Source organism: Mus pahari, chromosome 12, assembly GCF_900095145.1.
Source record: "Mus pahari chromosome 12, PAHARI_EIJ_v1.1, whole genome shotgun sequence".
Lineage (NCBI taxonomy): Eukaryota > Metazoa > Chordata > Mammalia > Rodentia > Muridae > Mus > Mus pahari.
Window position 1 is genome coordinate 31,486,623 of NC_034601.1, and position 14,677 is coordinate 31,501,299.

Below are 14,677 nucleotides of genomic sequence, written 5' to 3' on the forward strand. Positions count from 1 at the left end.
GTGGTCGCCGTGAGAGCAGGAAGGGAGGGCTGAGAAGGTCTGATGTCTTGAAGCCGAAAAGTTCAAGAAAAGTCATGGCCTTTGGCTTGAAAGCCTAACTCAGGGGCAGAATGCCTGCTTTTCGTAGAAAAGTTCCTGAGTTCAATTCCTGGCACTGAAAAACAGTTGATTCCTATAGTTGCTAAAACAAAGGACCACAAAACTCGGTGGCTTAAAACAACACAAATTTATTATTATCTTACAGTTCCAGAGGTCAGAAGCCCTCCAAAGGTCTCACTGGGCTGAAACTAAGGTACTCTAGTTCTGCATTCCTTCCTGGAGACCCCCGGGGAAAATCAGCGTCCTTACTTTGTCCAGCTTCTAGGAACCGTCTGCATCCCTTTGCCTCTCCTGTCCTTCCACACACAAAGTGATGGAGGACAGATGCTCTCCGGAATCGTCCCCGCATCGCACCACCTGACACTGACGGTTCTGCGGTTTCTTACCTTGCAGGAAATCTTTGACGCAATCATAGGCTCTGGGTGTCATAACTCTCAGCATCTTTGGCTGAACGTCATTCTGTCTAGGCGCCCAGGTCCACACAGGTTTGTCAGTATTTTACCCCGTTTCTCACTCACGTGTGCTCTGTATACCCGCTAAAGTACAGGACGTCTCTGCATTGACATGGTTGGGCAGCAGTAGTAAGGGATAACCTCTGTAAGAGCTCAGAGAGTTTCCTGGTCCCTGGGATGGGCCTGGAGGGAGCTGAGAGCTCTTGCAGGCCTAGGAAGGGCCGGTTGTCTGAGACAGTGATCCATCCATGGACACCAGCACAGATGCTGCTGTGGGGACCGGATGGAGAGATGGTGTTTCTGTAGTTTAGATATAATTTCTGAGGGGGTCCACACGTTAGAAACTTGGCCCCAGTGTGGTCGCACTGAGAGTTGTAGCCTTGTGGAAGGACATTAGGTCAAGAGGGCACCTGCTTTTTGAGGAATTGAAGTACTTCTTATGGGGACTGTGGAGTCTTAAGATTAAGTTGTTATAAGAGTAAAGCTGACTCCTGAATCACCCTCACTTCCTATCCTGAAGTGTTGTTGTCTCTACCAGTGTTTTCCTGCCACTGTGGTGATCAGTGGTAATTGTATGGTCTTGGCCCTTGAATGGGCATAAGTATTAGTTAAATAAACCTCTTTTCTCTATACAGTTAGCCTGCTTGGTTATTCTGTCACAGTAACAAAAAGTGAACTGCCACAGATACATTACAGGAAACCAGCTTGGAGACACAATTACTGAGAGCCAGATAAAATGGCTTCAGGAACGCTAAGGGGACATGCCCCTGATTGAAGACCCTCACCTCCTTTATGCTACAACTCACCTGGAAAGAGAAAGAAAAAAAAAAACCCAACAACTTCTGAACTGATACCTAAAAATATAATGTGAATCAGAAAACTCTGGATTTCCAGGGAAAACCCCTCATTTGACTTAACTATAGCTTTGGTTGCTGGCCAAATAGGAATTTGAGATAAATGTTAGGTTGCTATAGAGACATAATGAGAATTCCTATCTACCTTTCTGATGAGGATGTTCAAAGACATTACTTGATGTGCAAGCCCTGGGCAAAATGAATACTTAGTGCAAAGCTTTTCCTGCTGGTTCTCAGCTTTCTTTTCTTTCTTTAAAAAAAAAAATAAGTCATGGAATGAGGAGATTATTTGCAGAAGGTGTGGTGTGCACTGAAGTCAGACAGTAAGGATGAATGTGTGACATTTTACTGAAGTTATTTCCACAGTTTTGTGACAGGCTTTTGAAGTCATTAAACTTTTGGCTGCAGTTGTATTACTTATTTACTTATGTGTTCATTTATTTATTTATTTATTTACTTGCCAAGTGAAATGTAAAAAGTAAATCTTCACTCAGCATGCTGCCTTGCTCAGAGGCTGACAACCTTTCTGGTTGACGTGTTGGTGGCTCATGGGGACAGTTTTGTGTTCTGTGACAGGATTGTGCTCTCTACTGCACACTCTTGTGGCAGTTCATCATTGTCTTCATGGTCATCATGCCAACCATTACCTTAAGAATCCTCAGAAGGAAGTGGCCAGAGGAAGGCTCACCATAGACTATAAATCTTAGACCACTGATGGATTTACGATCTAAGGCTTCGTCTTGGCATTAGTGTGGCTTGGCTTGGTGGAACCTGCTTTGAGAAATTATTAACCAGTGATGGTGCTGGAGGTGGTACTGTTGCCACAGACGCCAAACACTAGGTTTGCTGGGGGTAGATTTGGCTTCTGCTGACACCTTGACCTGGGACTCAGAAGTTTTGGATTTATTCTGAAGAAAGTTACTGTGATCGGTGGATTAGACATTAAAATCTGGATGCTTAGACTTTTGCTTTATCTTCTGTATTAGTCAGCTTTCTCTCACTGTAATAAAATACTTCAGATAATTAGAGAGAGAAAAGGTTCATCTTGATGCTTTGTTTATGCAGGTTCTGGTCCATGCTCTCTTGTGGGATGCTGAATGGCAATGGTGTGTCAGCCTGTGTCAGAGAAAACTGTTCATCGTATGGCCAGGAAAGAGAAGAGAAAGAGAATGTGGCCAGAGTGCCATCATTCAAAGGCACACCTCCCGTGACTGAGCGATATCCTACTAAGTCCCACCTCCTGAAGGCACCATGACCTTCAAAGACGGCCACCCCAGGGACAGATCTGTTAACATGAGGACCTTCAGCTTCACAGTCCAAGCTACAGCATAGTCTAAGCAAGTGGAAACTAGTAGTTACTATATCTCTAATCATATTTGCCAACACTAAATGTGTATGGTGTGTTAGACACAGTGCTAAGGTGTGATGTACACATGCTTAATTCATCTGAGAGCCCCGTGGGAAAAGAACTGTAGTTCCCTACTTTACACTCAAAGAAGCTGGGGCTTAAAGAGACTGTGGTTTCTACCTTATAACCACCCATCTTGTCAGTGACCAAGCCAGAGCCTGAGTCTGAGTCTGAGTTCCTAGCAGTGGCCAGTGGTCTGTTAATTTCATTGCTGAGGGAACTGTGGCATTCACTGGGAGCCACACTTTCTTCTGGGAGCTTATTCTCCATAGAGCCAGGTCAGGATTTGGCTTCATAAAGCCTTTAGCTCAGGGATGGGGCTTGGGACCTGATTAGAGCCATAGGGTCTTTGTAGGGACCACACGGGCTCTGCTCACCAGGATGAGGATACAGGATGGGAAAGGAAAACACAACTCAGTAATACTGCCTTATAGAATCCAGACTGTGACATTTTTTCAGTTTATAATCACCCATGGACTATTACAACAGAAGCAGTTTCTTAAGGATTAAGCTATGTACATCAATATTAGCTACAGAGACAGCTCATTGGGCTGAGGCAGTCCTTTCCCAGTGCTTAGAGGTGATGCTTATGATCCTGAGATCTAAACGTGGCATTGCCTTCAGATTCTGGACACATCCATGCATGATGTCACAGGAGGGATGCAGATGGAACAGATGTCACACAATAGCAGCAACAGGGAGGATAAAAAGACCACACTTCTTAAGGTCTTTATAAATAGGAGAGGACATGTCTGCCTGATGTCTTGCAAATGTAGAGTTCGGTCCACTGTCAATGTAATAGACAGTCCCGGTGACTATCTGGCTTTTAGACTCAACTTTAATGGTGGCAGATCTGATGTCCCATCCGTCTGTATCTGGACTGTGCCTTGGGGTAGGCATTTCTGGATATAAGCATTTTTAGAGGGAAGCAGGTGGGTAGCTTATAGCCTTGCTTTCATCTGAGCTGGTGGTGGATGGAGCAGAGGAAAAAGATTTCAGCAAATCCGGGTATGATACTGAGCTCTAGAAAATGACTCCCAAAACATGACTCTTCTAACTTTAAAGAGTCCACCGGTCAGTTCACTGTCATTCAAAGCAGTGCAACTGAATACAGGCTTTGATGTACCTGTATCCCTGGCTTCCTGGGAAGACCCATCCTTTTTCCTGGGACTCTAAGAAAAACTCTCAACTGGATAACGTTTCCCCCCACTAGGAGTGCAGTATGTTTTCCGACATAGAGCTACCTCCACCGCTAATGACGAAGCTCCGAGAGGTGGACATGACCAGCGCTGGGGACATTTCATCTGCGCTTTCCATTTCTGGCTGGTGGTCCCCCACCATTGGCCCTTGTAAGCCCGTTTCCTGAATGGTCATTTCTGAGTCCGCCTCTGCACACTGTAGGGGAAGCAGGGCCTGGTGTCTGTTCAAGGCGTCATTGCTCTTCTGGGCCTCCAGAGAGCTCTGGCGCACGGAGTTCCTGTGGGCCATAGCGTTCTTCTGAGGCTCGTCGAAGCTCAGAGAGAAGGTGACCGTGCCACTGCCGAAGATGACCTTCTGTTTGCATCTCGGCTGCTGTGGCTGCTGCTGTTGCTGTGGCTGGAGAGTCAGGGGCTGCTGCTGCTGCTGTTCTTGCTGGGTCAGGGCCAGCGGTTGCTGTTGCTTCTGCCTCTCTGGCTGCGGGAACCGGTCTTCGCTGTTGCTTTTGCTACTGATGGACGAGGAGGGAATCGAGCCAGTGGAGCCTCCGAGGCTGCTGGACCGCTTCCGAGAAATGTTGGGGCGGCGTAGAGTGGCGCGGGCTGCCACTTTGAAAGCATGTGCGGCGGTGCTGGAGCGCACCTCCTCGATGGTGTTCCGGGAAGGCTTGAAGAGGATGATGTAGACCTTGTTGAAGAAGATGCAGGCTAGCAAGCCAAAGCTGGCTGCCAGGATGGCGATCACCTCCACGGCAGAGACAAACTTGCCGTAGGTGCTGGCGTAGGCTGGAATGAAGGAGATCCAGACGATGAAGAAGATGAGCATGCTGAAGGTAATGAACTTGGCTTCGTTGAAGTTCTCTGGCAGCTTCCGGGACTTGAAGGCGAAGAAGAAGCAGATGGCAGCCAGCAGGCAGGTGTAGCCGATCAGAGAGCCGAGTGCCATGAGTGAGCCCTCATGGCACGTGATGAAGATGATTTCGTCTTCCAGCTCGTGGTTGCGGTAGCTGGAGGGGGGCGCCGTGTAGAGCCAGATGATGCAGATGACAATCTGCATGAAGGTGCAGAGGAAAACCAGCAGGAACTGCAGGTTGAGTCCCCACCACTTCCGGTGGAAGCTGGTGGGTATTTTGGCCTCAAATACCAGGAGGACACGATTGGTCTTCACCAAGATGCACGAGATACAAAGCACGAAGCTGATGCCGAAGGCGGGCTGTCTCAGGCGGCAGGTCCAGTCCTGGGGTTCCCCAATGAAGAACAGGGAGCTGGAGAAGCAGCAGAGGAGCGAGAAGAGCAGGAGGTAGGACAGCTCTCGGTTGGTGGCCTTGACGATGGGCGTGTTTCGGAACTTGATGAAGACGCCCAGCACAAAGGCGGTCAGGAAAATGCCCAGCACAGCAAAGAGAGTGAGAGCGATTCCAAAGGGCTCAGTCCACGCCAGAAACTCAATCTCCTTGGCAATGCAGGAAGTGTGGTTCTCATTGGACCAGAAGTCATCCGGGCACTTGTCACAGGCACTCGCATCTGAAAATGACCAGTGCAGATTCAGTTACCGCGGGGCACAGTCAATGTGGAGGGGAGATGTGCTCGCTTCGTATTTTTCTTATTGATGGTATTATTGCTATGTTTTACATCTATCAAGAACAACCTGTTCCCTTCCCCAACCATTGTGGGATGGCCCATTTCTTTTAACCCTGTCTGCAGCAGTTGGTAGCAGACACTACCTTGCACCCAGAGGTCTAACAGGGTCCCCACACTATATTTTAAGCTCTGTCTAACTTACACTTAAAACAACAACAACAGCAACAACAACAACAACAAACCAAATGAATTAAGTTGTTCATGTTTGAGGTTTTCAGGATGGAGTTGTGGGATGCAAACAGATAATAACATGGCTATCATAGTGAGTTTTATTAACGCTGCTACTATCTCCCACACGGCTTGGCTTATTTTGGATGTGTGACGAGGCTTTGTTGCCATGCCAGAAAAGAAGTCCTTTTAGATGAAGGCATAGTGTTCCTTGCATGTGGCCAGCCATATCTATGTTCTGAACTTTCCAATGAGGGAGACTGAATATTTATCTTGATCAGTGGCTCTCCGCCTTCCCAATACTGCAACCCTTTAATACAGTTCCTCATGTTGTGGTGACCCTCAGCCATAAAATTATCTTGTTGCTATTCCATCACTGTAATTTTGCTACTGTTATGAATCATGATGTAAATATCTGTTACACGGGATATCTGATAGGCCATCCCCAAAGGGGTCACAACCCACGGGTTGAGAACCGTTGATATAGATGACGGCTATTTGCTAAGTTGTTCTGGCCTGCCAGGCAGGGTGCAGTTCGGAACATGAAGGTTTTCAGTTAGAGATTGAGATGGGATCCTGGCCAGGCCATTGGCTAGCTGCGTAACTTTGGTCACGGTTAGTTCTCCAAGCCTCAGTTTCCTCACTCCTAAGATGGAGGGAAGGATGAGGCCATTATTGTGGTCAGGCTGAAAGAGAAAGAATTATAGCCAGCATTTATCTAGTCCTTCCAATGTGCAAAGGTCAAAGATTTATTTATATATTTATATATGTAACTTAATATTCATTTGTTTAACTCTCACAGTCCCATAAAGGGTCTAATTGTGATACTCTTTCAGAAAAAGTTGAGCCTGGGCTGGAGAGATGATTCAATGGTAAAGAGGACTTGCTGCTCTTGCAGAGAGAGAACTTGTGTTTAAGTCCAGCACTGACATAGCAGCTCAGAGCCATCTGTAACTCCAGTTCTAGGAGATCTAATATTCTCTTCTGACACCTGTAGCCACCAGGCATGCATTTGGTGCACATACACCAGGAGGCAATCTGTCACGGCCTTGACTCTGAAGCTGGAGCAGATGGCACTTTGTCTACTTAGGGCCATGGAGCCTTAAGAAAAGGGACATGGTTGGAGGCAGAGAGACACCTGGAATATTAAAATGATACCCATGAGGCCTTTCTCTTCATCTCCTGCCCAGCAGATGCAGTGCTTAAGAGTGCTCGCCCTAGAAGGCCAGTGGCTCTAAGCACCAGCTCTGTCCAGCTCTCCCAAGTCCCACACAGGGTGTGTGAGGGGCTGATCCCTTCCTTACCTGTCTCACCACTGTACTCTCCGTCAGGACACTCCACACACTCAAAGCAGCAGGTGGGCTCTCCCTCGATGATGCCCTTCCTGGTCCCTGCCTGACAGTCCCGGCTGCAGTTGGAGAAGGGCACCTGACGGCAGAGAACATAAAAGTTGGAGGTTTGGAACTGGGGCATCAAGGGAAGGTCTTACAACTCCTTTGACATGGGCAAAGTGAGGAGTTTGGGTATAAGGACTGTTGTGGCCAACTCTGGGCCATTCCAGATAGAGAGATAGCCAGGCTCCTTGGTCCTGTTTCTTGTCAAAGCAAAAGGTGGTAAGGCCAAGTGTGGACATACTTGATGGTTTGGTTCAAATGCACACAGGAAGTCCTAGACTCACTTGATCTCAGTAGCAACTTCAGGAGATTTGTTAAGAAATTACTAATATATAACTCAGAATTAAACGCATATGGTATTTTTGTAGTTGCTTCTACAAATTTTTCAGAAGTCAGTTTGACTCCAAGATTTGTTGGACACCTATTGTGTGCTAGCTTTTAGGCCATGTTTTGATCAAAAAATTGAAATTTAATTTATAATTTTGTCAAGTAGTCAGGGACATAGATGAGTGTATTTATAAGGATTATCTCTGTTACACATTTACTAATGTTTAAGCCTGCCATGCCCATAGCCTGATAGAGGACATTAGGATTACAGGGAACTCTACAGGAAATAGCTTCCAAGGAGAAGGGGAGATGGGTCACACCCCAGTGACAGATAATAAGGACACATGATTAGCTGATAACACAATAGCAGTGTGCCAGTGATGGCATAGCCTGTTGGTTTGGGCTCCAGTCATTTGAAAAGCAGACAACAATGTAATTAGTGGGCATAAGACTTTAGCCTGTGGAATCTCCAAACCTCCATTCTGAGAAGGTCATGACACAGGCTGTAATTGAGGTTAAGACTCGCCCCTTGTGGATGAGATTCACTGTCACAGGAGACCTCCCCACGGTGAAGCCATCCCACAGACCAGAAAACAGCAAAATAATAGCAATTTGGCAATAAGAACAAACTGGCTCTTGTTCATATCATGAAAAGTAGTTCACAATGCTCAGCAGAAAGGCACTGCGAAGAGCAATGTAGTGGATCTCAGCCAGACTCCCGGGATGTTGTAGAGGATGCCTGGTCCTGAGGCTGCTTCTGCAGAGGGGCTGGGGCTCCACATCTTGCTCTATTCTAGCAGCCTCATTATGCTTTTGTTGCTGTGAGAAACACCAGGACCAAAAGCAACCTGGGGAGGAAATGGTTTCCTTCCTTTAGGCTGCAGTTTGTCATCAGGGAAAGCCAGAACAGGAACTTGAGGTGGGAACTGAAGCGGAGGCCATGGAGGGGTGCTGCTTATTGGTTTGCTCCTGCTGGCTTGCTCAGCCTGCTTTCTTATGCCACTCAAGTCTACCTTCCCAAGGGTGGCAACAGCCACATTGGGCTGGGCATTCTCTCATCAAATCATTAAATCAAGAAAATGCTTCATAGACTTAAACACAAGTGAATCTGATGGGGCATTTCTTTTTCCCAATTGAGGTTTCCTTTTTTCCAGATGATACTAGCTGTGTCAATTTGACCAAAAAAAAAAAAAAAAAAAAAAATCTAAAGCGCAAAATAACATACAGCCACACAGAATGTTCAACACATCATTTGTCTTTCCTTAATGAGTGTCTTCACTGGGTAATGAACTTCTGGTTATTAGCCAGGCTTTCAGATATGGGCAGGACATCTTGACTAGAGTCACAAGCATCTTCCTCTTGGTTAGGGGGCTCCCAAAGTAGAATGAATGGCCCTTTTGAATTTTGTATGGGTCAGCCTGGAGCTATTTGAATGTCCTCGTTCTAAAGCACCCAGGTCTATTTTGGATTCATATCCCTACATGGCTAATGGAGATTGGGGTGGATGGAAAATGCTATCAAAGATAGTCTCATGCATGCTGGGCATTTAGCATCCCTGAACCCTAAGTGTTGAAAGCCATTATTACTTCCAGGTCATTGTGACAACCTTTAAAAGCAGTCCCTTCCACCTCAAACTTGAATCCCCTATACAAGGTTGGTAGGATGCCTCCTTCAGTGCCATTTGACAGCCACTGATCTGAGAGATATTTGCTTAAATATTTTGCTCTGGTTGGGGAAAGTAATGCCTGGGAAACTTTCTGACTAGCTAGGGAGTCAAAAGCATGGCCAGTCGTGAAGCTCAGGCTCCTGGGCCTCCTCTCATCACTAAAACATTCTTACAGTTCGTGGGAACCCTGGATACCCAGAGCTGGGGAACTTAGGAAAAGACAATATCCATGGGGCTGGAGAGATGGCTCAGCAGTTAAGAGCACTGACTCCTCTTCCAGAGGTCCTGAGTTCAATTCACAGCAACCACATGGAGGCTCACAACCATCTATAGTGGAATTTGATGTCCTCTTCTGGTATGCATGAAGAGAGAGCAACAGTGTACTCACATACATAAAATAAATAAATAAATTTTAAAAAGACATTATCCTAAGGGGCTGCGATGAATCCCAACCTCCTCCCAAGCCAACAGTCCCTAGTCTGTAGTGCCGACATGGTGCATTTTGCTCATACCTCTCTGGAGAACCCACTCCACAAGATCTTGCCCTCATTGATGAAGAGTCTTTCTCCCTTCTTGGCATACACATTGTAGTACCCAACTTCCTTGAAAACAATGGAGCCGTCCTCTGGGGAGAGGTGCCAGTTGATGATGGAATAGTTCCCCACCAGGTCACCGCACTCGTCGAAGGTCACCTGCTCCCCCATGTTGTTGGTGAAATTCAGGTGCCGTAGGTGTTTCAGGACCTGAAGAGGACAGAGATGAATGAAATAAGAGCTAGGAACTGCTAGTTGTGGTTTTGTTGGTTGTGTGCTATGAATATCTCGTTCCTGCAAGGAAAGAAACATGAAACTGAAGAAGAGGCCTTCCTCTACCTTTCCTTACTGTGTCTGCGGTAGCTCTGGTAAGCCATGTTTTATTGACTACCCACAATGTAAGTAGTGTAGGAAACACTTTTTTGAAGATGGGGAGGAAAAAAGACTACATCTTCCCTGACCACATCAAACGGAAGCCTCTTTAGGTTCACCATGACCATGTGAATCCTTGACCAGCAGGGCCTGGCCCTTCCTGGTATCTCCTGAGTTGGATGTTGGGAAAGGAGAAGAGGGAAGACTGAGAGCTCTTCATCCTTGTTTCTTTCCCTACGGCTTTGAGTCTCTAGAGATGTCTTGCTGCCAAAATTCAGTGTGGAGTAGAAGGAACGGAGACACTGTGGGTGGAGCCCCGGTCACCACTGTTGACAGTCAGGACATATCCTTGAATTTATCTAAGACCTTAGGGGTCAACAGAGGCCTTGCACAAAAAAGCAAGTAATTACTGTAGTAATTACTATTACACACGAGTCATCTAAAGTTTTAAATACTGTTTTACTGCCTTTGAGGCACGGACCATAGTGTTTCATATTATTTAATCACAAAAAAAAATGAACACCCCACCACTCGCTCTGTTTGTTTGTTTGTTTGTTTGTTTGAGATGGGGTCTTACTCACTGTGTAGCTCTGGAACTCACTTTGTAGATTGTGCTGGTCTTGAACTTAAGAGATCCAACCACCTGTGCCTCCTGAGGGCAGGGATTAAAGGCATGCGCCACCACGCCTGGCTCCACTCCCCATTTTATTAACTGAGATACAGAAAATCGAAGCACTTTGTCCTGAATCGTAAGCCCATGCTTGTAAGAAAGCGCCACACTCTGTTGCAGCTCCTGTTCTATGCCACAGAGGCACCAAGTGAGCAGACAGGCCCAGGCAGGAATATGGTGCACTCATTTCTACGGTACCTCAGGAACCCCTGTCCCTTGCAGGTCCCACTTTCCTGCCTGAGGTGTGGTGAGGCCTGGTTGGATTGGCTAAAGTGTCTCAGCTTGAGCACTGAGGCCTCTGGTCTATGGATTAGAGGACATCTAGAGGCAGCATCCACTTTCATAGATTTTTTTTTTTCTTTTGTTTTGGTGGGAGCATTCATATGGTTTTGCCACATAGCCCAGGCTGGCTTTGAAATCACAATCTCCCTGCCTCTGTCTTCTGAGTGCTGACACGCAACTCTAAGCCCAGCTTACCGTTATTTTTTTTTTAAAGTACTTAAAAATCTAGTATCTAATTAGATACTTGGAAGAAGTTTAGTGTAAGTTCATATGGCCAATGGCTTCCTGGGCCATGCTGAGGACCTTTACAAACACCAGTTCTTCACAGATATCTGATGTGTGTCACAAACTAGGTCAAGCCTTGCTGGCCTGGCCAGGGCCCCAGAAGAACCTCACAGAGCTGATGCTGCTCCTTAACACATTCTTGCACTGACTGAATTTTAAAATTTGCATCTGTTGTAAGGACAGAGACCAGGAATGACCTGGATTTACTCATAAGAACTCAGAGACGTTCGGAGGCGGAAGTCCACGGTGGAAACCTGCTCACCTTCAGGCTTGTTCCTGGCTGCTTTGCCAGGCCTGCTTTTTCTGGTCCACTCCCTCTCTCGGTGTACTTACTGCTCCTGTGGATGTCCTGGCTTTTGTTACAGGACCTTGAGGAACAGGGCCTGTTCCTCCCACACCAGTCCCACTCCCACTTCTGCATAGCTCCTCCCACGTCTGGCTGAGGCTACTTGGCCTATGCACATGCCTGTACATGTGCCAGAGCCCAAAAAGGACATCTGGTTTCAGTGGAAGGAAGGATCTCCCACTGAAACGGAACTAGTTCTGCTTCAGCTCTGGAGTCATGGCACATGGACTGCATAGGTCAAACTCAGGTCCTGATGCTTGCGTATCAAGTGTGCTTATCCACTGTGCCATCTCTCCTTGTTATACTCTCAATGTCTGTATCACAATATTCCTCTCATTCCTGTCTTTGGCATCACTGATAATGTGGAAGCAGGTTTCAGACCAAATTTACAAAGCTGCACTGTTCCTGGCTGAGACAAAGGGAGGGGACCCTCCTCTTCCCCAGGCACTGATCAAGTGTCAGTCATTGTTAGAGCACTGTTAAGATCCTTTAAAGTCACTGTTAGTGTCAATGATAAGTTCTGACTATAAGCACTCCTCAGCTGTTTATATTCCCATGAAGAAACAAGGAAGTGGGGATCGGACAGTTCTCCCTGCCTCTAGCTATGGGAATCTCTTCTACAAAGCTGGCTGCCTTAGGCAAAACAACGATCAGTCGATCAGTCGAGCAGCCAACAGAGCCACTCTGACACCAATACCAGCTATTGGGACCACCCCACAGATGCTCCGTGGAAGCGACACTATGATGCAAATGCTTGCTTTGACTTCTGGGATGCAGAGCTGGCTTCACTGCCTGAACAGCATCAGTGGGACTTTCTGTGATTATACTTGCTCAAACCAAAGTCAGAGAACTTCCCCTGGGGACCTGGCAGGGGGATTGCTGCTACTGGTGTAAAAGGGACCTCGCCAGAACTAGGATAGACACAAGCTTCTGTGTGCACAAAGGGTCTGCGATGATCAGTACGAACACTGCTTTTCCAGCTGTCTAGGTCTATTCAGCTCTCTTGGTAGAGTGGCTGGCAAGCTGAGTCACTGAGGCAGTACGGAGTGGCTGCCTCTCAGAAGTAGGGAGTCTCAGGGAACTACAGGCCTTTATGTGGTAGAGGCAGAGCTCTGAGAGCTGCAGCAGAAGAGAGGTGATAATGGCAGTGTCTGTGACACTGACAGAGGTAAGAGCAGCAGCAGCCCTAATGGCCAAGGATCTAAGGACGCCCTAGGTCTGGAAGCTGTATTTTTGGGTTGTAAGACTCCTGTAGGGCTGAGACCCAGTGCTTGAGGCTTGCTTGAGAGCTGTTTACACCAGAGGGTGCCACATGCTGAGCTCCTGCTTCTCTGGCACTCTCACTGGCTGCCTTCACATACCTATGGGTAGAGAAACTGCCAAAGACCAGCCCCATATCTCTCATCTACCCACACATAATAGATGCTCAGTAAATAGTGGTCCACGGCGATCTCTACCATGTAGAATACCAGAACCACAGCAAGCTGACTGGGAACATGGTCGCTTGTCTGCGACCACATACCACCTTCCTCGTCTATCCATACATAGTCTTATCATCCATGAAATTTCTGGTTTCTTTCAGTATATATCTGCAGCTAAGTTTCTTCCTTGATTTGTTTGTTTATTTCACAAGTCGAGACAGAAAGGCTGTTTTGAAGATGAGATATAATAGTATTTAATACAGATAAAAGAGATGTTGGTTATACTCTAACATGGTCAGTCATATTCATATGCAGCTTCCCCCACGCCATACTTCCTCCCTATAGAGGTGTGTATGAACCAGGCTGTGAGGACAAGTACCTGAGTTCAACACTCCACTAGTGTCTTCCCTAGAAGCCCATCTACAGACCAGCAGCCTCTCCAGATCTAAGAGATGTGCGTGGAGAGGAACCTTTTGACTATATAGCTCTTTCAGAGGTAACTCTGTCTGTGACAGGGCACCCGTCATCTGGACATGGCCTTTCTTAAAGGGTAGCTATCGGACTTTGGTGAGTAATTTTAGTCACCTCAGGTCTTTTTCCCCATCCACAAGGTAAGAGTGCTCAAGACCACTGTTTATTGAACATCTATTTGGTACAGACACCACCCTGAGCTCTCTATGCATATTAACTGGTTATTAACTTATAACAAACTTATAAGTCTCATGGTGCCTGTTTCTCAGACCAGGAAAGTGGGACATAGGGCATTAAGTGGCTGCCTAAGGTCACTATTAGGTGGCAGTTGACAATGTCTCGGTCTGGAGGGATAGTCTTTATTGGTTTACATGAGCCTATCTACATTAGCAGCTGTTCCTGTGTAAAAGTCGGATTAGACAGGCCATCAGGGACTGCCTCTAGTTTGACAGCTTAACTAGTATGAAACTTAGGCTGAGACGAAAGTTTAAAAATGGGATGGTGGGAGCCTAGAGAAGTGGCTCAATAGTTAAGAACACCTGCTGCTCTTATAGAGAACCTGGATTCAATTCCCAGCACCCACATGGTAGCTCAAAACCATCGTTCACTCCAGGGAGTTTGATGCCCTTTTCCAGCCTCCTTGAGCATCAGGGATGGATGTAGTACATTAGAGATAAAACAGATGGAACCAGAAGACTGTATTCTTCCTCCTCTACATCTCCATGCCTTTATGAAGCTAATGTTGCTGTGACTCATCTCTCTAGTCTGCGTGTACCTTTGCACCAGCATTTCCCTTCTCCATACCCACAAATCCTTCCTGTTCTTCAGGACCATCTTGCCCAACATTTTCCATTTCCTTCCTTCCTTTAAATTCTAACATGGACGGTATTGTAGTCTTCCTACTCAGTCATGTGAGTGAGAAATGTAATTTAGTCAAAATTTGTGTAGCAGTACAAACCCATTATTTATTTCTTTAAATATTTTTTTTTTTTTTTTTTTTTTATATAAGTATTTATATGTTTTTTTTTTTTTTTTTTTATTTTTTTTTAGAAATTCTAACTTTATTCCAGGACTCAGATTCTGGTCCTCTGT

At 46.3% G+C, this 14,677-nt stretch overlaps 1 protein-coding gene across 5 annotated transcripts in view; it reads right to left on the reverse strand.

Annotated features, from left to right (window-relative positions):
• Positions 1 to 226: 226 nt before the first annotated feature.
• Casr (calcium sensing receptor) overlaps positions 227 to 14,677 on the reverse strand; it is a 71,863-nt gene continuing 57,412 nt past the window's right edge. For 4 of the 5 annotated variants that reach the window (XM_029544842.1, XM_029544844.1, XM_029544841.1 and 1 more), the window contains 3 exons: positions 9,718 to 9,948; positions 7,123 to 7,246; positions 227 to 5,533 (listed from right to left, as the gene is read on the reverse strand). In XM_029544842.1, the coding sequence (XP_029400702.1) occupies positions 4,023 to 5,533; positions 7,123 to 7,246; positions 9,718 to 9,948 (1,866 nt within the window). In that variant the 3' untranslated portion in view covers positions 227 to 4,022. The remainder of the gene's footprint in view (positions 5,534 to 7,122; positions 7,247 to 9,717; positions 9,949 to 14,677) is intronic. The other variant, XM_021209558.1, reaches the window with a different exon arrangement.